Source organism: Plecotus auritus, assembly GCF_963455305.1.
Source record: "Plecotus auritus genome assembly, chromosome: 5".
Taxonomy (NCBI): domain Eukaryota; kingdom Metazoa; phylum Chordata; class Mammalia; order Chiroptera; family Vespertilionidae; genus Plecotus; species Plecotus auritus.
In genome coordinates, this window is record NC_137776.1 from 95,268,857 (window position 1) to 95,293,855 (window position 24,999).

Consider the following 24,999-nt stretch of genomic DNA (forward strand, 5'->3'; position numbering starts at 1 on the left):
TCCAGACCTGCTACAGCTGTGGCCCCAGAAGTGTGGCATCTCCAGGGAGCTTTTAGAAGGACAGGATTTGGGACCTCCTGGCCAACCTATGGGATAGGAAAATCTGCTTTGTACCTTCAGGTGATCCTGATGGTTGCTGAAGTCCCAGAACTCTGTGCCAATACACAAGATCCCTTGGGGCAGAGGGAGTCTAGGGTTGGGAGCAAGGTGAGGTGCTTATGATGGAGAGCATTTAAAAATAAAATAATGAGAATTTCAATGTGACCTTGAGGTCAATAGAGACATAATTATCAAAGTATGTGAAGTAGGGAAAGCACAGGGTCAGGCTTGGTTTTTAGAAAGACTCTCTGGTTTCTAGCAAGTTTATCTGTGTCACTTGTTTGATCAGCTCCCATTCCTCTCCTGGCTACTCAGCGCGCCCTTCTCAGTGGATTTACCCAGTTCCAGTTTCTTTGCCCCTTGACAAGGTGTAAGCCCTAATATGACCCTTGGGGTATTTTGCTGTGTTTTTCCTCTTCCTGCCATTGGTGCAAGCTGACCACACATCAGAGCTCCTTAACTCATCAGCAATGACACCCAGTGTTGTGGAGCGAATGCGAGTGAACGACCACTGGAGCCAGACCAAATTAAAATTTAGGGAGCCTTTATTAGCCGGCGGGCTGGCCAGGTGGCCAGCCAGCGACTGCTCTGCTTTTCTCCACGCAGGGAGTCCAGAGAGTAGCCCCGACCCTTTGTGTGGGACCACTTTTAAGCACATTAACCACATCCTGTTTTTGCAGAACAAGTAGCCCAAGACAAAACAATTTTTCCCAAGCAATGTAAGGATCGTGCCATTGACGACCATGTTATTCACAGGGTCATCCTGTTCTTCAGAAAGCTGACAGTGTTCTATGAAAGAAGGCCTATGTGCTGGGAAGGGGCCATGAAACCATATCTCAAGGCCTGGCCTGGTGTCAGCACTGACAACTCTATCTGGGGCATAGTCCACGGCCTCAGTAGTGCTCAAAAATTCCCACTCTCCAACACTAGGACCCAGCTCTAAGACATTTACTTCCAGGAGTAGACAATTTCTCCCCCTTTTAAAACATTGATTGTTAGAATCTCATTATTGTAAACTCAATTCAATTCCATTTGTAGCTTGTTGAGATGGCCATACATTGGCAGACTTTTCTAAAGCATGAAAGACAGGCCAGCTGTGCACCAAGAAGTCCTCAGGAGAAAGGCAGTTCCCACAGCTCACAAACCTCTCCCTTCAGGTAGTAATAAATGAGGCACCCATGAAAATGCATCCTAGAGTACTGAGACATGCCCCCTCATCCACCCAGGAGTACAGAGAAACCCCCTGCATCCACCCAAGAGTACTGAGACATGCCCCCTCATCCACCCAGGAGTACTGAGAAACCCCCTGCATCCACCCAAGAGTACTGAGACATGCCCCCTCATCCACCCAGGAGTACTGAGAAATGCCCCTGCATCCACCCAGGAGTACTGAGAAACCCCCCTGCATCCACCCAGGAGTACTGAGAAACCCCCCTGCATCCACCCAGGAGTACAGAGAAACCCCCCTCATCCACCCGGGAGTACTGAGACATGCCCCCTGCATCCATCCAGGAATACTGAGACACACCCCCCTCATACACCCAGGAGTACTGAGACATGCCCCCTCATCCACCCAGGAGTACAGAGAAACCCCCCTCATCCACCCGGGAGTACTGAGAAATGCCCCTGCATCCACGCAGGAGTACTGAGACATGCCCCCTCATCCACCCGGGAGTACTGAGACACGCTCCCCTCATCCACCCAGGAGTACTGAGAAACCCCCCTACATCCACCCAGGAGTACTGAGATACAACCCCTCATCTACCCAGGAGTACTGAGACACACCCCTCATCCATCCAGAAGTACTGAGACATCCCCCCTGCCTCCATCCAGGAGTACTGAGAAATGCCCCCTGCATCCCAGAGTGCTGAGAAACACCCATGCTGACTGACTTCCACTGTGCCCAAAATTGCTAACCCAGCTGTCATAGTTTGTTTTCTGAGAGGGACAGAGTTCTGGGGGCATATCCTGTCACATTTGATGGATGTTAGTAGCTTGTCAGCAAACCAGTGGAAAAAGAGCTCCACTGAATAAAAGATTCCCACTTCGAATCCCAGGTGAACTGAGCAGGACACTGTGCAGGCCACTGGCTGGATCGGTGTCCTCAAGGTCTGGAAAGCCCAGCTCGGTGTGGACAGGAGAAATTCGATTCCCTGGAGACAATTCCTCTCACTCAGACCCTTCAGCTATTCAAAGTCAGCGTAGTTTTCAATACAATCACAGTGGAAGCTACTCTCCTAAAAACCATACAAGAAACATGATGATTACTCAGACCACACATTTGCTCTGAATACTCCAGGTCTTTGGCTAGCAATCCACAAACCACACAGCTTCCCACCATCAATTCAAATTTGCACAGATCCTCCACCAATTCTGTGACTTTTCCAGGCCTCATCAGAGGCTCATGATAACCTCAGATAAATATGACAACTAGGTAAATTCCTAAAGCTAACTGTGCCAACTCCTAAGAATAGATTTCCTTATAGAATTTCTCACATTGCTCTGCATGACAGCAGGCAAAAACAGAACAGGTGTCAAGGAGACAACACAGAAAAACAGTCATAGTATTAAAAAGACAAAACTCCAAATTCCAATCCTAACTTCAGCGTAGTATTATTTTAGCTCTTAGAGTGAGACCTGCCTGCACACACCTCAGATTTGTAGGCATCTCTGAGTACACTTCAAATTTGTAGTTCAACTGGGCTGTTCGCTAATCACAAAGATTATGCCAAAATAATTCATTCATTTATGGAACTTCCAAAGCAGTAGAAATGCTTTGTTTATTCCTAAGTTCACTGACACATATTGGCATATTCTGTACACTTTTTGGTCACTGCGCTGTGTTGTGAGATACAAAGATGATTGGGATGCAGGTCACTCCATTCAGGGACTCAGACACAATAACATTAACTAAGCAGAGAGCCCTAGATAATTAAACTGGGACAACAGCAAGGGCTCAGACTACAAGAAGCAAGCTGATCACCCCAAATGGAAAGTGCAGCATGAAACATGGCAGGTCACCCCCACTAGGGTGCAGGCAGGCTAACAAAAGCTTTCATGAAGGGGATAAGGTTTCGCAATCTATTCACCAGTTCACAGAAAGAATCTTCAAGACAAAGGCTGACACTGACCAGCCAGCCGCTGTGAAAAATTGCATAAAACAGTGGTGAGCTGCTTCCTACTTCAGAGGACCATCCATGGTCTTCAGCCACAACATACAATTGCTCCCTGAAAGGGTGTTGGCACAAGGAGAGACACTTAAAGAGCTGTGTCAAAATTGGAGAAGAGAACTGCAATTTCCTCTCCCAAGACTAGTTATTTATTTTTTTTGGGGAAAAAAAAAACAAAAAAACTTGCCACGGTTTTATATTTGGGGGAATTGAACATTCTTTGTTAATAATTCTACCTGGCCACAGTCTTCTGAACTTTGTACAAGAGGCCAGTGGGAGGAGTAACCATAAATTACCCAGGTGACCATTTCAACAGAATGAACATAAAACAAACTGCAAGAGGCAAGGCCTTGACACTGTGTGGAAAACCAGGGTTTCATTTGGTCATTTTTCCTTTTAAGATTTCTGTTAAAATTGCCATCATTAGCATAGGTTCATGGGCAGCAACACCATATAACAGTCAGAAAAATCACAAACATTAGTCCATCATGAAAAATTGCTAGCTGTGGATCTCACTCCTGTGCAAGCCTCACATAGGACAGGTTCCCTCCACCTCCACTAAAAGAATTTATATCTGCTTTCCACACTACTACAGCCTTTCAGTTCCTGAAGAGCAGGGCTCCTCTTATTCAGTGCTGTATCTCCAAAGTCTAGCAGAAAGGGGTTACTGAGAGATGTTGATTGTGGAAAATATGTTCAGATCCTCAATCAACCAAACCTGTTTTTTACTTAATGTGTTTTATTGCACATACATATGTATATGTGTCTCCCATTAGAAAATATATTTCAGATATTTCTATATGAGGTAAGAGAAAGACGAGTAGGCAGATTTCTTCTTAGACTAACTCAATTTGAAGATATCTCTAGGCCTCAATTTCATTGTCAATAAAATGAAGCAATGACAATGAATGGCCTTGGTTGTTTTCCAGTTATAAAATGCTATGATATCCTGAATAGAATTCAAAGCTACATTGGTGTCTCTAAGTCCAGGTCTGATGGCTGTCATCCTGCTTCCCTCTCTCCAGTCTTTGCAAACTTGGCCTTTTGAGGTTCCCTGTAATGTGACCAAAGGGCCTTAGCAAGCCAAAGATGAAGCCTACAACTTCATGGCCTCCACCATGCATGAGAAGTGGCCACAGAGGATGAGAGCAACCACAACGAGGGCAACTGAGACTGGGATGGCAGAGATTTCTCTGGGGAAGAATAGGACTTCAGCTCAGAGATTGATGAATTTTGGATGCCGCGATTTGGCAATAATTAACCAAATAGGAGAAAGGTGTTTTTTGTTGTTGCATTTTCTCTTTGTTTGTTTGTTTGTTTGTCTGTTTCTGTTTGTTTTTTAAAGGAGGCCATCTGAGGTATAACCTGATGTCTGTATTTTTTTTAATGAAGAATTTGGGAAGCCTGACAGATCATTAAATCTTATCAGAATTTATAATGCTTTAAAATTAATTAGCTTTTCATCATTTAAAGAATTCAAACAGAAACTCCAGACAGGCGCCCAGATAACCTAAGCCTCCAGATGGGCTTGTGAAGGTGTCAGAAACCCTTGCACCTGTATGTAATGAAGTTTACCTACTTGCTTTGAGGTACGGGGGGCATAGGGTCCTGAAGAAGGAAGAAAATAAAAACAGGAAGAAGTTAGGTGACCACCTTGAATATCAAATTAAGATAATTATAATCATACCTACTACTTTTGAATACTTATCATCACATGCTAATAATTATTTCAAGCAATTTGCATGTATGAAATGAGCACTATTATTACCTGTTTTTGTATAGAAAAAACAAAAAACAATACGTCTACAGTGGATCCAAGATTGTCGAAGACTACACAACTATTAGGTGATACAATAGGTTTGCATCTCTGTGGTTTGATTGTATATCCCATGTGTTTAATATCACTGTACATGGCCTTTAAAAGTGTGTTAATGTTTCCCTGAAAATTCTTTTTTTTAAAATATATTTTATTGATTTTTCACAGAGAGGAAGGGAGAGGGATAGAGAGTTAGAAACATCGATGAGAGAGAGACATTGATCAGCTGCCTCCTGCACACCCCCAACTGGGGATGTGCCCGCAACCAAGGTACATGCCCTTGACTAGAATCAAACCTGGGACCCTTCAGTCCCCAGGCCGACGCTCTAGCCACTGAGCCAAACCGGTCAGGGCTCCCTGAAAATTCTTAAGATTAGCTATCATAAACATAAAAATCACAATTTAGACTAAGAATGGACTTTCAGAATCAGATGAGCACTTTGAGAAAATAGTTTTAAATTCTGGCTCCATGTAACAGTCACTTAGGAACAACAACAGAAAATACTTAAGCTGGGACCCTTACACAGTGATTATGATTTAGTTAGAGTATGGCCAGAGTAGATATTAAAGATATCCGTATTGCAGGTGATCTCATGCAGAGTTAGGTTGGAGAGCACAGGTGTGGAATAGCAAAGTAGAGATGTGCTAGCCCAGGAGTCCTGGCCTAGTCAACAGCTCAACTTCATCCCTGGACACACTAGCTACATATGCTCAGGAACTGTAGCCTGCTCACCTTAGTCTTGTGACTAAAACAATAATATGGGCATTATTATTGTTGAAGGTTGAATATAATGTTTTCCCTCTAATAAAATGCCCCCATATACTTTCAGACACATAGTGGAAGGCCCAAGACTATTGGAACAACACAGAACTGGGTTCAAGTCCTGCCTCAGAAAGCTACAGGGCATGCCATTTTGGGAAACTTGTACATTCAATAAATTTCATTGCTATTAATGAAAACAGGACATTTACTGAGCTGAGAACTGGGAATCTTGGTTGGTGTGGTCTTTGCCCTTATGGAGCTCAAAAACTAGAGAGTGAGACAGGTAGTTCACAATGAAATACACTATAAATCACTATCTGTGTATAGTGTATCTGTCTGTCTATCGATACATCCATCTAATATCTCTCTCTCTCTCTCTCTCTCTCTCTCTCTTTCTCTGCCTCTCCATCCCCCACCCCCATATATATCCTACAGGGCCTGTTCTTCATGCACAGGACTTTAATTTTCCTCCTAAGGGCAGGCAGAGCTATTGAAAGGCAAAGCCATTGAAAGGTTTTCAGCAATTGAAATGTTTTCAGCAGGAAGTGGCTCAGCTCTGGATTTAATGATGACACTGCTGGCTGCAGCAGAGACAACAGACTAAAAGAAAAGAGTGAAAGTGATTGCTGAGGTGCAACATTCAGGTGATAGAAGATGTATCTGAACTAGGCTGGTAACTGTGAAGATGAAAACAATGGACGTGTGTTTTTGATGCTTCATGGAAGTAACAGTAACAGTACTTGGTAATTGATTTACTGTGTGAAGTAAGGGAAAGAAAAAATTTCAAGACAGATTCTCATGTCAAGTTTAGGCAACTGGTAGTGTTTATGCTAAGTGAAATAAGCCAGTCAGAGAAAGACAAGTATCACATAATTTCACTTATATGTGGATTCTAATGAACAAAATGAATGAACAATCAAAATAGAGACAGACTCATAGATAGAGAGAAGAGACTGACAGCTGACTGGGGTGGAGTGGGAGGGTGGAGGAATTGAGAAAAACATTTTTAAAAAGGAAAAAATGCATGGACATGGACAACAGTGTAGTGATTGCCAGGGGGAGGTGGGTGGTTAGAGGTAGAAGAGCATAAAGGGGGATAAATGGTGATGAGCAGAGACTTGACTTGGGGTGATGAACACACAATACAGTGTACAGATGATGTGACATAGAATTGTGCACCTGAAACCTCTATAATTTTGTTAATTAGTGTCACCCCAATAATTTAAATAAAAAGGAAAAAAGACGTAGGAAATGTCTGACCTATTAAATTCAGATTAAGAACAATTATAGAACTCTAACATAAATGTTATTAAGCAATAAAATTAAATAAATACCACAAGAAGAAGTTACTGAGTGCAGTTGGAGGGTACAAGTTGATTAAGGGTTCCCTAAAGGACATGCCAAATTGAAGGTATTTATGACATAACCAACCTGGGATATCAATGAGGCAAATGAAAATATATTTTTGGAGCTCAGAAGAAATATTTGCCTCAGGATGCAAATTACTTCATTTATGTAAAAGTCACTTCACCCTTATAATGTTAGTTTCCTCTTCTATAGTAGATTCAAGTAGTAATCCCTAACTTAAAGACTATTATGAGTTTGGGAGTGTGTTGTATCATAGAGTACAGACAAAATGATAGTAGGGGAAGATATATTGATGATGATGGTGGTGGCATTTCTACTGGTGGTTGGTTGCTCGTTTAATGATGGGAAAGTTGCCATCAAGAGGAAAGATACTGGCTCTGTCTCCAAGAAAAGAGTTGCAATTAATCACAACTCAGGATGATTTTCCTCATCTGTTTTTCTTTTGTCTTCTCCACAAGAGATAAAATATTTCACACAATTCTATATTGACACCATTAAGTGTTCATCTTTATGTCACCAACTTGGTGATATAGCACAACCATGTCCTTCATTTCCATGGTTCACCAGCATGAACATGTTTGGCAAAGACTGATCAATTGACCAGAGAAAGAAAACACAAATGCAAAACTTAAAAACCATATACCCCAGTAGGCAGAGGTAACACTGGAGAGAAATGATACTGAAGGAGATATGCAATAATTCTTATGGAAATGTAATGTAGCAATTTTAGCTGTCAGATATCTGTACATGGAATATATCTCATAGCCAAAATGAACTTGATATACAGCCAGAAAAGCTTATTACTGGTTCATAAAAATTATCTTTAAGGAGGTTAAATTTTTTCTTGGTTTACTATGGAGTTACTTACTCCATGGAATTATTTAGCAGCAATAATCATAACAAGAGACATTTTATCTCTGTAGAATGTAGTAGGAGGCCACATTTGATTCTACTCTTGGGCATAGAGAGAGAACCTGGAGGTGACAGATATTTGAGATCCTGGAACCTATAAAGCATAAGTTAAAATAGCCACAGACAGAGAGCTGAACCTGAGACAGGGCTCTTGCCTGGTAGAGGATATGGTTAATGTTGCTCCAAAGGCAGCATGTAGTGGAAACACAGGGGTGTCTTCTACAGACATGCACTTACATTGGTACTAGCTCTCACTAAGCACAGGCTACTTGTTAGACACTCTGCTCTATGCTTTATTCATCACAACTAAAAAATGGCATATCAGTCTTTGACATAATCACCACTGCCATTTGGTGATGAGGAGACAGGGGCTCAAAGAAGTCAAGAGTGTTTGCTGGAAGAGTCATCTTTTTTAAGAGCAGACCATTTGTCCAATTGCTTATATCTGAATACTCACAAAAGAATCTGCTGCTCCCAATTTCATTGTGACCAGGGCAAAAAGATGGCTCTGGCAGCATGAAGGCAGCGGGAACTGCAAGAAATAGGACAGTCATCCTGGCATTTATGAAAGAAAACAAAGGCACTCAAAGAGAAAGGGTTTAAAAACATAAATACTTAGGAAAAATGGGACATACTTTACTTCTAAAGGTTTAAATACAGAGTATACCAGAATAGGTTTATGGAGGATCTAAGAACCTTCAATTTAGAAATTACAATTATGTATAATTTCAATTATTCAAGAAGAAAAAGTATGAGGGATTAGAGAAACCCATGTATAAGGAAAATTCTAATAAGCTCATAATTTTATTACCTATAAAATATATGTATACATACAAGATAGAAACAGTGCTGTACATTTGAAAAATACAATAAAAGGTCCCAAAAATGAGTAAGGCTGACTAGCCTCTGGGTAAAAAAAAATAAATACATTAAATCTCGGTGGAACCTATGGCAGCTTTCAGACAGTGAATTAGGTCCCAGGGAGCAAAGAGGAAGGAGGGGTCCCTGCTTCCCTAACAGGCCTGGGAGCAGGAAGGAAAGCCAGCTAACTTTAATCTAACCAGGCAAGATGTGGGATTCAAGCTATGTAATAACTTAAGCAATAAAAAATTAAAAAAAAAAAACTAAAGGGGGTAGGGTGACAAGGTCTGGGAGCTTTACAAGTTGGTGATATTAGATCTGGGCAGTGAATGGCCATCAGGAGGCATCCTGATGAAGGAGAATAAGGATATTTCAGAAAACAGTGACAGCAATTAGGAATCTGGAGAGAATCTCATAGTCTATGCACTTGGAGGAAGGTGACTATGGGGGTGTGGCAGGTAAAAGTGGGGAGTCCAGGTCTATGAGGGGTGTGGGCTCTGCCCAGGGCTGTGAGGATCCCCAAGGGGATGAGCTGGTGCTCCCCTCAGCAGTCCTGCAGCAGGAAGGCCATCTGAGCAGCTCCTGAAGAACTGGGGGAGGGGACAGGAGGGACAAACTTGTGAGTGCTGTGCATGCTGAGCCCGTGGGAAGGAGGACATGCTGGGTCTAGAGACAGTGCTTGCAAAAGCAACCTACAGCACAGAATGGTTAAGCCATGTTTAGGGAGAGAAAAAGAAGGAGAAACAAAAGAGAAGCCTTCATTTGGGGCCAAATCCTATTGTTGGTGGGCAACTGAAAGCCAGTGAAGTCCTCACATCCCAGTCTGCTCTGAGTGCTCCAATGAGAAGGAGGCTGTTTGAACTGAAAAGGTCCACATTATCTGCAGGGAAGGACCATCTCCTACAATAAATGCCTATGCTCCTGCAGGCCAGATGGATTCTATTTTAACCTATAGGAAAGAAGGTGCAGACGGTATGGGAAACGCAGGTGCAGAGAGGCACCTGTCTTCACTTCCCACTTCCTCATCGCCTGTCTCCTGCACACTAAGCATAACCAACCTTGCAGCTCCCCGCCCCCTCCTGCTCACCCCTCCTGCTGCCTGGGCTCCTTGCTGGGGGATGTGGCTACTGGACTTCTGAGACTCAGGAGGCAAGGCCAGATGTCCTGACCCTGACTCCAGCAGGGACACCTGCTTGCTTTCCCCCTTTGCTTCCTTTGCAGATTGCTATCAGGCACATACAATCCCTTACTGCAGGTTTTATTTACACACCTGTTAGCCCATCTTGGAATGTCAGCAATGTCAATCATTCAGCAACACTTAACTGAAGAGATGCTGTCTACTCAGCTCAGCCTGGGGCTGCCCGACAGGCATAGCCTTACGGAGGCTTAGAGTTGGTTTGGGGCTGAAAGTTGTCAGCAAAACAACCCCACAATTAATTAATGCAATCATAACAATGCTTTAAAGGAAAAATACTGGACTTATGAAAGTACAGAGAAAAGGTTTTATTTATTATTTGTATCTCTAAAGCTTTATGTCATGCTTGGCACATCTTAAGTACTAAATACATGTTGAAGTGAATAAATGAAGGAGTATGCAGCAATTTCCAAAATGGTAAAAGTTTAAGACTTAAGACATTCTAGAACTATAAGATTTCTACCAGTCTTTAGCAACATATTTAAATGTAATTTTGAGAAAAATATTTGTAAAAACATAGGAAAAAATAGTTCTTTAGAATGGGTGTATTCACAGCAAGTACTTGCTCTTAACCCAGCTGTCCTTGCTGGGATAACGAGACTGAACTGATGTGTGTGCCCAGCCATTTCACAAATATTTATCAAATTCCTATCTGTGCCTGCTCCCAGGGCATGTACATTCTGGCACAGGACTGAAGAGGGCAAACAAGTGAGCCCAAACAAACATTATTTTGATTTGTAGGCGGCACCAGGAATAAAATAAAAGCACAACATATAACTATGGATTAATGCTGAGTGCAGGGGAAGTAGGTGACTTTAGAGGGACAATAATAAGACTGGACTTCTCTGAAGAGGTGACATTATAATTGAGGAGCACATAGACCAAAAGAGTTAAACATGTGGCGGAGGTAGAAAAAGCCTGGCATGTTTAAGAAATAACAGGAGAGTCTGTATGGATGGGGAGGAGTAGAAGAAACTTAAAGACGCTCAGTGTGGAATTTTATTTGCTTGTAAGGATTTTCATTTTTAAATGAAGCCAGTAGGGGAATGACGGGATTTTTTTCTTATTTATAAAAATCACTTTGGCTATTGCAGGAAACAGTGGGTTTGGGTGGAGTGTGTCCTGAAGCAGGACTCCTGGTAGGGGTCTGTTTAAGAACTCCAGGTGGTACTGACAGAGGCTTCTACTCAGGAAGGCAGGAGATGTGCATGGATTTAGGGCAGCCTTGGGCAAACTACGGCCCGCGGGCCGGATCTGGCTGTTCTATCCGGTTCTCTTGCTCTCCCTTCTGCTCCTTTACTTTTTTTTAAAAAATATATTTTATTGATTTTTTACAGAGAGGAAGGGAGAGGGATAGAGAGTTAGAAACATCGATGAGAGAGAAACATCGATCAGCTGCCTCCTGCACACCCGCCACCAGGGATGTGCCCGCAACCAAGGTACATGCCCTTGACTGGAATCAAACCTGGGACCCTTCAGTCCACAGGCCAATGCTCTAGCCACTGAGCCAAACTGGTCAGGGCTGCTCCTTTACTTTGAATTTATATTAGTTCACACAAACACTCCATCCATGCTTTTGTTCCGGCCCTCCGGTCCAGTTTAAGAACCCATTGTGGCCCTCGAGTCAAAAAGTTTGCCCACCCCTGATTTAGGGTATGACTTGGATGAAAGGACTGGTAGAGCCACTGTGAACTGTAGATAAATTGCACAGGAGTAAAAGTTTGGGAAAATAGCAATCAAGGCTGCTTCCGGGTTTTTCGTTGGTGGGTGGAGCCCGTTATTGAGATGAGGGAGGTGTGAATGAGCTGGATCTTGAGAGAATGGTAATCAAGAATTGTTTCTGCCACATTAACTGTAGATGAGACTTTCAGGAGGACATATGAAGAATACTGCGGGTATAATTCCAGAGTCAGGCCAGGAGCCGCACGGGTGGGGGTGATCAGCACACTGATGGTGTGTAAATGTTGGAAATGCTGTAATTCAGCTAGGTTTGGGGTGTGGTAAATGGAAAGTGGAAGTCCTGAGACAGCCTCTGACTGAGTAGAAGTAACAAGTCAGAGAGAAGGGGAAGCAGGTTTTTAGAAAGAAGAAATAGCTCATTGAACCAATACAACTGAGGGTGAGTAGAGTGAGAATTCCCAGTGACTGAATCAGCCCCACCAGAATATGGAGCCTAATCTCCTTTAATTAAGGTCAAATGATTGTGATTACAGACATTACCCACACCTAGGTAACATGTAGATTTGTGTTTGGTTGAATAATGGGGGACTATTGCTTTGCTAAATTGACACATTAAACTGATCACCGCATGTCTAAAGTCCCACTGAAATCACTTGCAGTATGAAGGGAGGTGAGCAGATGGAATCCTAATAAAGACAGGGTTTGGAGAGAAGCTATTCTGTGAAGAAGAGGGGAGAGGACGAGGAGAGTAAGCTGATAAATAGGGTCACGGGCTTTGTTGTTCTTGTTTTGGTTGATAGCTTAGACAGCAAAATTTTATGTTTCTAGGAATAACCCAGTAAAAAGGGGGATGGATGAGGTTGAAGGGGGGTTTCTGATTCAGAGGACATGATGAAATGTTGATTTTGGGTAGAAACTGTGAGATGTTTTCTTTTTTTCTGAAGGAAAAAGCATCAACGCACAGGACTAGTGATCAAAGACTATGGAGCACCAGCTGGAGGATCATCACAGATGATATTCTGTGTCTAACAGCCCTTGAAGGTGCTTAACTGCCCATCACTAGGATATTTACCTGGAGGTAGTTTATTCCCTTAGATCTGTGGTCAGCAAACTGCAGCTCACGAGCCACATGTGGCTCTTTGGCCCCTGAGTGTGGCTCTTCCACAAAATACCACGGCCTGTGCGAGTCTATTTTGAAGAAGTGGTGTTAGAAGAAGTTAAAGTTTAAAAAATTTGGCTCTCAAAAGAAATTTCAATCATTGTACTGTTGATATTTGGCTCTGTTGACTAATGAGTTTGCCGACCACTGCCTTAGATGTACTTACCAGACATGGAGCATACCTGGAGAGGGGTCCACATAGTATTGAGCCACTTCAAAGACAAAAGCACTTAGCTTGGTCGAGAATTGAGTTTTAGCAGATCTATGAACCTTCACATATTGTAGAACCATTTGCTTATCACTGTAGGCACTTTACTTAAGAGAGGATCCCTTGCGGCCATCATGTTAACAAAGGGATCCATCCCAGAGGTAGTTAAGCATGTTTCTCAAAGGTCTCCTTCAAACCTGCAGTCCTTTATTACCTTGATGTTATGAGTCTTTCTTGTAGCAACAGCACCACCATAAAAAAACAAGGACAACTGACTGGACTGAGAGAACACAAAAATATGAGGACATGTTAACACATAATGGGATTATTAAACCAAAATAGATAGTTGAAGTGATAAGTAATCCTCTTAGTTCAGCATAAAAGGTTCATGTTGTACTTAAAAATTAACCCTCTAATAGTAACAACTGTCATCAAGAGAAGATGTAACAACATATATACCACATCTTCTTTATCCATTTATCCATTCATCCTACAATGGACACCTAGGATAGCTTGGCTATTGCAAATAATGCTGTAAAGAACATAGGGGTGCATATATCTTCTTGGATTCGTGTTTTAATTTTCTTTAGATAAATACTCAGAAGTAGAATTGCTGGTCTTATCGGGTAGATCTATTCTTTTCAGATTTTTGAGGAATCGCCATACTGTTTTCCATAGCATCTGCACTAATTTGCAGTCCCATCAACAGTGCATAAGAGTTCCTTTTATCTCCACATCCTAGCCAACATTTTTTTTTGTAGATTTGCTGATGATAGCCATTCTGACAGGTGTGAGGTGGTATCGCATTGTGGTTTTAATTTTCATTAACCTAATGATTATTGATGTTGAACATCTTTTCATATGGCTGTTGGACATCTGTTTGTATTCTTTGGAACAATGTCTTTTCATGTCCTTTGCCCATGTGTTATTGGGTTGTTTATTGGTATTTTTTAAATATATTTTTTATTGATTTCAGAAAGGAAGGGAGAGGGAGAGAGAGATAGAAACATTGATAATGAAAGAATCATTGATGGGTTGCCTCTTGTATGTCCCTCACTGGGGATCAAGCCCACAAACCAGGGCATGTGCCCTGACTGTGAATCGAATAGTGATGTCTAGATTCATAGGTCCACACTCAACCACTGAGCCATGCCAGCTGGGCTGTTTATTTATCTTTTGTTATTGAGTTGTATGCATTCCTTATATATTTTGGATATCAAAACCTTATCTGATATATAATTTGCAAATGTATTCTTCCATTCAGTAGATTGTCTTTTTGTTTTGTTTTCTTAGCTGTGCTGAGTGATTTAGTTTGATGAAGTACCATTTGTTTATTTTTGCTTTAGTTTTCTTTGCTCAAGGGAACATATACAAAAAGAAATTATTCAATGGATGTCAAATAGTTTACTATCTTTGTGTTCTTCTTGAAGTTTTATGGTTTCAGGCCTTACAATTACAATGGAATATTATGTAGCAATTAAAAAAAAGAATAAGATCTAGTCATTTGTGGGAACATGGATGGACCTAGAGGGTATTATGCTAAGTGAAATATGTCAGACAGAGAAAGACACATTCCATAAAGTCTCATTCATATATGGAATATAAACAAATAAAACAAGATAAAATCAGACTCATAGAAATGAGGATCAAAGGGATCGTGACAAAAGGGATGGTGCTTTGAGTGAAAAGGTGATGAGGAATATAGACAACTGGAGGCCCGGTGCATGAAATTCATGCACTCGGAGGGGGGGCAGTCCCTCAGCCAGGCCTGCACCCTATCACAGTCCAAGAGCCTTCAGGGGATGTCTGGCTGATGGCAGCAGGCCTAAGCTGGCAGTCAGAAATCTTTAGCGCTGCCAAGGAGGAAGGGAGAGGCTCCTGCCACTGCTGCTGTGCTCGCTAGCTGTGAGCCCGGCTTCTGGCTGAGTGGCACTCCCGCTGTGGGAGCACACTGACCACCAGAGGGAGGCTCCTGCGTTGAGTGGGATTGGGCCAAAACCGGCTCTCCTACATCCCCTGAGGGGTCCCTGATTGTGAGAGGGTGCAGGCCAGGCCGAGGGACCCCACCAGTGCATGATCGAGGTTGGGGAGAGATGAGGGAGGGCTCCAGGGCATTTTAAGCCTGTCTTGCTCAGTTCTGATGGGCCAGACCCCAGCATCAAGCTAACCTATCAGTAAGAGTTTCTGTCCCCTGGTGGTCAGTGCATGTCATAGCAAGCAGTTGAGTGGCCTTAGCATATCATTAGCATTTTACCTTTGATTGGTTGAACAGACGACTGGATAATCGGGCACTTGGCATATTAGACTTTTATTATACAGGATAATAATATTGTGCTAGGTATATCTGGCAACAGATGAATACTAGAATTAGTGTGGTGATCACAATATAAGTTGTAAAAATATCAAATCACTATGTTCAAATCACTATCTTGTACACCTGAAACTAAGATAACTAATATAATATCATATGCTAAATACAATTAAATAAAATTAATTCATTGATTTTTTAAAACAGAGAAAAGAGCAATGAGAGAATCTGGATGCCCAGGATGCTGGGGAGGGCATCCTGTGTAAATGGATATCCTGTGCTTTGTGCTGCAGTGGATGGCAGCATCGCCTTGACATAGTGGTTTGTTGACCCATCTGTTGTAAACACATTCTTCCTGAAAGGGCTTGCTCAGGATAAAGACAGTCATTTGGAAGTGGATTTCCTTTGTGCAGGGCTTTATGTTTAGTAACACTCTATGTCTGTAGTGTCTCTGGGGAGCTTGTGAACACTCAGTTTTCTGAACCCTACCCCCAGAAGTCGTAGTCCAATTTGAACAGGACAGGGCTAAGAAAGTGCATTTTTAAGAAGCTCTCCAGAGGATTCTGCAGGCGCTCACTGATCATACAGTGGGAAAGAGTATACACATGCAACCCATTAGGTTCGCTTGTCACCCAAACCAGGAATCTATTGAACTAATTTATCCTAAAGTGGTAGTGAGAACATGTGTTTATTTATTAGGGTCATAGCATATATGTCACTGCTAAGGCAGGAAAACTATCTATTTTTACACATTTTAGATTTAAATATAAAACCTGAAGGAGGAGAATTATAGGGATGGAAAACTTTTTTGTATAATTTTGACCTTCTTTTAGAGTGGTCATCTGTCCTACCCACATTTACAACCTTCTCTATATACAAGATAGGCTCTGATTTTAAGTTCAGTACAAACAACTCCCAGAGAAAATAATGGCCAGCATAATTCCAGAACAGAGCATCCCAGGGTGTCCTGGGTGGAAATGTTCCTTCTCTTCTAGAGAAGTGAACAGGAGAGGTTTTCTTTCTCTCCTCCTGGCTCTGAGAAAGGGGATAACTTTATCATACTCACCCCCTGCTAGGAAAGAACTGAGCTTACATTATTATTTTATTGCAAGGAAAAATGGCAACTCAAACGCCCTTAATTTTGAACTTTTTTGTTGTTGTTGTTATCATTATCTGTCACCTCGAACAAAGCTCCTTCATTTCTAAATAGAAGAAGTTTTTTTGTTTTTTTTTTGTTTTGTTTTCTCTTCCCTGGGTTGAATTTGACATTTTCAAATGTTTATAGGTTATTAAAGCCCATAAAATATTTAAAACAATTGAGATTGCCGTTCTCCATGTAGATAAACTGGCACTGTGTGGACAGTGCCCTCCCAAAGACAAAGACACCAGTGCTGATGGTCCACGTGGGTACTTACTATAGGAGCATCCGTAGACCTCAACCCGCATGCCAATCTTCCCACTTGGGTTCCATTCCAGGGGCACAAAGCGCACAAAGCGGGCTCTCACGGGGTGCAGCAACCTGTGGTGCACCACGCCATCTGCATTCGTGTTTCCGGCAAAGGTCTGCAGAGAGAAGAGGCCCAGTGAGATCTGCCACTCGTGGCGTCTCCTTCACATGCCAGAGCTCAAGGGAAATCAGTGCAGACCCACATATGTTACTCCACCAAGCCGGTCAAAGGAAATTCTCAATTCTTCTGGTATTTCAAATAAAATCAGACTTGGCTGAAAATTCTGCATTATATGGTGTTATATGTTTTTGGAAACACTGTACATTATTCTTTAATTCCACCCCTACTGGTTTTATCAGTAAGTCAATCCTAGCAAGTCATAAGATGTGACACTAAAAGCGTTAGAGAGTGGGTAATACGATGAAGTTTTGATATCCCTAATGTTCATATAACTGTGGGATGGGAAACAACTGGCAGTGCCCTCTTGAAGGAGAGGCATTTTTGAAGTAATTGTTACTAATAATTGAGGCCAGTCACTATGCTAAGCACTTTCCATTATTACCATTTTGCAGATAAAAACAAAACAAAACACTGATGCCTAGAAAGAAAAAGAGGGGGGGGAAAGTCTTCAATTTATCCATTTGGCTAATAGTTGGCCTGAGACTCAATGCCAATGTTTTCCTATCCCTAAACCTGTGGGTTTTCTACAGCCCCAGACGCTTCAAAGATTCTAGGGTGACTGTTATTAGAGGGGTAACAGGAGGATTCAATTTTTATGTAATTCCTTTCCCCAGTTTCTTGTGAAATTTAAGCAAAGGAACACAAAACCTGGGAGCTAAAATTATATCTCCCAGCTTTCATTTGAATAAATGATTTCTGGAGTTGAAATTTTTCTTTTCTCATTAGGGTAAAATATACATAACGTAAATTTTACCATTTTAAAGTCTACACTTCAGTGGCATTTAGTACATTCGCATTGTTGTTCAACCATCCATCACCACTATCCACCCACAGAACCCATCATTCCAATTGTACGTGCCAGCTAGCACACTGTTTGCTTGCTTTCTTATCAGTCATCATCTGCCTTCTTTCCTGACTCAAGCATTCATAGCTAAAGCCTGCTGGCTAGTGCCCTCAGGCCATCAGTAAGTAGAAGGTCCATTGATTTCTCAAATGACCAAAGTGAACACCAAGGAAATGCTTTATCTATTTAGTGAAATTCATTTTCAAAGATCTAAAACTCAACCTGGTACCATATACCCAAAGCCAGCTGAGTGGCTGGTGTATCTTTAAACACTTATGGATCTAGAATACCTTGAATAATCTGACATTTGTGCTGCACACAAAATACATACTGGCTAATAACTCTGACATTAAACAATTGATATAATCATTAACATTACAAAATGACTTATGAAAAAGCCACTTCATATTTTTCAGCTGTATCTACAACAAAACCCTTGTGTAAGAGAATGAGTTGGTGAAAAGAAATTCCTCAAGATTCAAATCTCACACTCCACATATTTCTCAGTTTTTCCCAATTTCTCTTTATCAAAAAAATAATATCTTGATTTAGCAGGCTGGTCCTTCCATAGGTCTTGCTCCTAACTTTAGCAAACAACACAGGTATAACATCCCCTCAATCCCTTGCTCACTTAGGAAGCACTCTTCCTTGTATAGTTCTTTTAAAAATTCACTTGCACTCATACTTGTTTGATATACACAGGCTTATTATTATTATTATTATTATTATTATTTTTTGCGGAGGAGGCATGATGGTTCTGTGGTTTTGCATTGTTTTGGATAGAGTCAAGGCATTTCACATTTTGCTACAATCTAACAGGAGAGACTTCCATTCCTCTGGACTCCCTCAGTCACATGTGCTATCGTCGGTTCCCGGCCATGCGGAATCCCTGGGTCAGGAGCATCTTTTATCAACTGAACCTTCAATGGGATCTCACACTGAGGGTGATGGGGTGCCCTCTCTGGGTTCTATACAATTTGTAGACTGAGTGGATTTTAAACTGATATTGAAGTCTTGGTTGCATATTTCCAGACAAAAGACTTATTTTGTGAGCTTGGAGTCCTTTATAAGATCCCTTAGCTCATGTATGGTTTGTTCCAATGAGAGGATCCTGAATTCACATCAAAGTGGGCAATATCCTGGATGATTATGTGACATTGCACAAGCAACTCAGTCCTCTGTCTTTCAGTCTTTTAATCACAAATTTCACAGTTTCAAAAAGTCCCACTAACCCAGGGTCTTATCATTTGCAGTTTCATAGTTCCATGTCCAAGCAGACCCAAACTTTTGAGATCTCAAAGTGTATAATGTATGGTCCCTGGGCCCTCCTGAAGCTAGCAGCCTACAATCAGCTCCGAAACATTAAAGGCAGTGGCAGATAGAGTCTAGAGGAAGCTGAGACTAAACTCTCACCAAGTTCATCTTCTGACAAGATCAAAGACAAGCACCACATAGCAACGCAGGAAGCTGTAGGTGGAGATGAAAAACAAAACAAAACAAAAGATCTCCTTACTCTCCTGTGAATTCCAAGGCTCTGTTGGATTCTTTAAAGCTACCATATACCCAAAGCCAGCTGAGTGGCTGCAGTAATTTATCAACAATATAAATGATAGCTGAGAAACAATGAAGACTGACAATTGTTAAAAGTAGGAATCTGTCATCGTATGATTCTATATCCAACAAAAATAACTTCCTATATAATAAAAGGCCAGGGGCCATAAGCATAATGACCAGATGACCAGAATGACTGCTTGACCAGTTGCATTGAGGTGCATTGGCCACCTCTTGGTCCCTCTGCCCCAGCCCACAGGCTCTGATCACAGCATGGCGGAAGGGGAACCATGGCAAACTGAGCCTCTTGGTCCCTCCCCCCTGCCCGCAGGCTCCTGGGAAATGAGCCATGCTGTGATCGGACTGGCCTCATGGTCCCTCCCTCCGGCCTGCAGGCTCTGGGGAACCAGAGCCATGCTGAGGTTGGAACCACGGCGAAGTGGGGGATGGAGGCGGGGTGGGACTGGGGACTGGCAAGCAGGCAGAAGATGGCCCTGATCACAGGCTAGGCCTAGGGACCCTACCCACACACGATTTCCTTCACTGGGCCTCTAGTTTAAATATAAAGAAAACAACAGCAGTATTTTTTATAAGCAAAAGCTGAGATAGTTTATTACTTATAGCCTGCCACTAAGAATTGCCAGATAAGCTCTACAATCTGAAGAAATTGATGCCAGATAGAAATTTCAGTGTACAGAAAGGAATTAAAAGCACTCAAAGTGGCAAATATGTGGGTAAAAATGAAAGACTAGTTTTCTTTCCTTTCTTAAACATTTTAAAAGTCAACACATAGTTGAAATAAAAATAATGTTATTATTCTGTTTTATGACATATGTAGAAGTAAACATTTGTCAAAAAAAAAAGAAGGATGAAATTTAGGATAAATATTATCATACTATTGAAAGGTCCTAGCATTATAAATAAAACAATATGATGTCAATTTTTGGTAAACTACAGTAAGTCCAGGATGCATAAAAATAAAATAATAGGTATAGACACAAAGGCAATAAAAATGCAAAGATAAAATGCTGGAAAACAACAAAACAAAGAGCAACATCAGTCTTGGTTTAATATAAAATAAGGCAGGAAATGAGAAAAAATGAAAAGTAACGGAGGAAAAAATAAAAATAAATTTTACAATAGTATACTTAAACTTACCTTATTGATAATCACATTAAAAAGTTGAGTATAACTCCAGTTAAATTGCAGAAGTCTATATATATATATATATATATATATATATATATATATATATATATATATTTTTAAAAGCCTGTCTATGAGCTTTTTATGTGATACTCATCTATATATATATAAAAGCCAAGTGACCAGAACGATGGAATGACCTGGATGACCGGAATGACCAGTCATGCTGACACGCACTATGGTGGCCAACCAGTCCAATTTGGGCCCTGATCCGCCCCCGCAACCACCGTGGTCCCTCCCCCTGGCCGGCCCCAACCCTGATTGCCTGACCCCTGCTGGCCTGGTCCAATCAGGCCCATTGGGGTGGGCTGGCCGGACCCCACCCAAGCACAAATTTGTGCACTGGGCCTCTAGTTTTTTATTTTTTTTATTTATTTTTATTTTTTTTAAATATATTTTATTGATTTTTTACAGAGAGGAAGGGAGAGGGATAGATAGATAGAAACATCTATGAGGGAGAAACATCGACCAGCTGCCTCCTGCACACCCCCTACTGGGGATATGCCCGCAACCAAGGTACATGCCCTTGACCGGAATCGAACCCGGGACCTCTCAGTCCGCAGGCCGACGCTCTATCCACTGAGCCAAACCAGTCAAGGCTGGGCCTCTAGTTTTTTAATAATAAAGACATTGACAGGTTGAAAGTAAAAGGATGGGAAATGATGTTATGTGAAAATAGTAGGCATAATAAACCTGAAATTCCTCTATTAATATACAAAGTAGGCTATATTGCAAGAGACAAGAAACATTTTTTAAAAAATTATAAAAGGTCAATTTATCATGAAGACATAAAATACTAAATGTGTAGGAAGATACATTAGAGATTCAAAACACAATGAGCAGCCAAAACTGGTTTGGCTCAGTGGATAGAGCATCAGCCTGCGGACTGAAAGGTCCCGGGTTCGATTCTGGTCAAGGGCATGTACCTTGGTTGCGGGCACGTCCCCAGTAGGAGGTGTGCAGGAGGCAGCTGATTGATGTTTCTCTCTCATCGATGTTTCTAACTCTCTATCCCTCTCCTTTCCTCTCTGTAAAAAAATCAATAAAATATATATATATATAAAAAAAGAAATCTCTCTTCCCTTTAAAAAAAAAAACAAAACACACACACACACACACACACACAATGAGCAAAAACTGACAGAAACAAAAAGGAGAAAAATCCTCAGTTTTAGTTGTCTTTCAACATTTTCAGGAATTGACTGAATAAGTGGAAAAAATATCAAGGGTATAGAAGTTTCAAACATCACTGTCAGTGAAGTTGGCCTAATGAAAGTCTATACAGTATGTGAGGGCACACTGTACATTCACCTTGCACACGTGGAACATCTCTAAGAGAGAGCATGTTCCACATGATAAAGTGTTAGTGAAACCAGATGGCTGTTACCTCACCACAATTAAATTACCTCAGGAATTGATACTAATAAATTACTTAGAACATCCTAAGATATTTGGAAGTTAACCAACACTCCTCTAAATAACCCATAGGTCAAAGAATAAATCACAGTGGAAATTTAAAACTAGTTTAAATTAAATGGTGATAAAAGCTCTGTATAGAAATGTATAGAACACACCCAAAGCAGTCCTTAGAAGAAATGTCTGTGGGTTTGTTTCTGTGTGTGTGTGTTTACATAGGAACAAAGGAATAAAATTAAAAATCTCAGCTTACACCTGAGATTTTGAAAAAGTGTAAATTGAACTCAGAATATTGACATATTTGAATAGTTCTCATTACTCAATAATCCTATCTAATAAAAGAGTAATATGCAGATTGACCATCACTCCAACACACAAGATGGCTGCCCCATGTGGTCAAAGATGGCTGCCCCCATGTGGACACAAGATGGCCACCACAAGATGGCCAGCAGGGGAGGGCAGTTGGGAGGGACCAGGCCTGCAAGGGAGGGCAGTTGTGGGCAATCAGGCCAGCAGGGGAGGGCAGTTGGGTGGGGAGGAACCAGGACTGCAAGGGAGGGCTTTTGGTGGTCAAGCTTGCAGGGGAGAGCAGTTAGGGGTGACCAGGCTGGCAGAGGAGGGAAGTGGGAGTGACTGGGCCTGAAGGGAAGGGCAGTTAGGGGGGGACCCAGGCCTGCAGGGGAGAGCAGTTGGGGGGACCAGGCCTGCAGGGGAGGGCAGTTAGGGGGGGACCAGGCCTGCAGGGGAGGGCAGTTAGGGGTGACCAGGCCTGCAGGGAAGGGCAGTTAGGGGCAAACAGGCTGGCAGGGGAACAGTTAGGCATCAATCAGGCTGGCAGGGGAGTGGTTAGGGGTGATCAGGTTGGCAGGCAGAAGCAGTTAGGGGCAATCAGGAAGGCAGGCAGGCGAGCAGTTGGAAGCCAGCAGTCCTGGATTGTGAGAGGGATGTCCGACTGCCCGTACATGCCTCGAGGGGTCCCAGATTGGAGAGGGTGCAGGCTGGGCTAAGGAACACATCCCCCCGTGCACGAATTTCGTGCATCGGGCCCCTAGTAAATAATAACAAACTACTGCAACAAAACATGATGCTGAGAAGAAGAACCAGCCCTGATGGCGGCATACTGTGATGGCGTGTGTGTGTGCAGAAGGAAACAGCCAACTCTGATGTGGAAATCAGGTCAGTAATTATCTTGATGTTGGGAAGCAGAAAATGACTGCAAAGAATGTCTGTCGATTTATTTCTGCACTAGAGACCCCTCCAGGGATGTCTGACTGCTGGTTTCGGCCTGATCCCTGCAGGCCAGGCTGAGGGACCCCACCGGTGCATGAATCCATGCACCAGGCCTCTAATATGTATATAATATCTTTGGTTAATCTCTTCCCACATTCCCCCACTCTCCTTCCCTCTGAGATTCATCAGTCTGTTCCATGTTTCCATGCCTGTGCTTTGAGCATCTGCCCCCTGGTGGCCAGTGTGTGTCATAGCTACCAATTGAACTGTCGAATGGTTGGATGGTGGCTTAGGCTTTTATATATATAAATAGTATCCTTGTAAGATAGGAAATGTGTATTCTCTTTATTTCATAGATAAAATAACTTAGTTTTAGAGAGTTTAAATTAGGTTATAAGTCATAAATCAATAAATTACAAAATTGAGACTGGATGAGAGATTCTGATTAAGGTCTAGTGATCTTTTTTTTCACTCCCATTATCACCCCATATGCCAGGTTTCTGAAGCCAACCAAATAACTTTAGTGGCACAATAAGAACTACCATTTGTGCCCTGGCTGGTTTGGCTCAGTGGATAGAGCGTCGGCCTGCGGACTGAAAGGTCCCAGGTTCGATTCCGGTCAGGGGCATGTACCTTGGTTGCAGGCACATCCCCAGTAGGGGGTGTGCAGAAGGCAGCTGATGGATGTTTCTCTCTCATCGATGTTTCTAACTCTCTATCCCTCTCCCTTCCTCTCTGTAAAAAATCAATAAAACATATTTTAAAAAAAACAAAAAAAAACTACCATTTGTGAGGGTCTCCCCCACACTAGACACAGCAAGTACTTGGATGCTACAGTTCCCTGCACTCCATTTATCTATCAGCAGGAGGTGTCAGCCAGCTTCTGCACCAAGAAAGTGCCTCCACTCCCACCACACACACGTGTTTAACCTTCTGAACTCTCAGTGCACTTCACAACTGTATGGTCATTGAATGCAGCATCCCCCACTCACCAGCAGTTCTGGGAATCAGAGAGGTTAGTTCACAACCATGTTAGATACATTACTTCTTAGAAGTCTGATTTTCCCCCCAGCCTACCTCAAGCAGTGTCTTACTGAATGTGGGTGCAGACTACGTAGTCTTGTCATGAGAACAATGTTATTATTTTAGCAGGTCATGGATCTGGTTCTTGACAAAGCTTTTCATTGGTTTTGTCCCTGTTTAGGAAGTCAGTTTCTCTTTCCCCATTTCTTCCCGTTAGTTAAAGAATCCTGAGGACCCGAGTTCCATGTGCCTGTGGAGGTGGAGGAGCACACAAAGGGGCTTCGGGGAGCTTCCTCATCCTCAGCATTTAGGACACACAGAGAATGAATGGAGGCCCCAAGTCAACATGCAGCTTCTTCCTCCAGGTACTAAACAACATTGGCCTTATGAATGGAAGAATCTGTGGCCATAATGGAGTGGCTGATGTTTTTCTCCCACGTTATTAGGCAGGTAATAGGGCAGAAGCTCTGAGGCTAAAACGGGACCATTGCTAGCACTTACCACTAGGGAACTCTAGGGAGCTGCCTCCAGAGCAACTCACTGGGTTCGATTAATACACCAT

General features: G+C 42.2%; 1 protein-coding gene across 1 annotated transcript in view; it reads right to left on the reverse strand.

The window, feature by feature from the left end:
- Positions 1-24,999, reverse strand: part of CNTNAP5 (contactin associated protein family member 5) — an 886,665-nt gene that overhangs the window by 499,211 nt on the left and 362,455 nt on the right. The window contains exon 4 of the mRNA XM_080671382.1: positions 16,955-17,102. Coding sequence (XP_080527508.1) covers positions 16,955-17,102 — 148 coding nt within the window. The remainder of the gene's footprint in view (positions 1-16,954; positions 17,103-24,999) is intronic.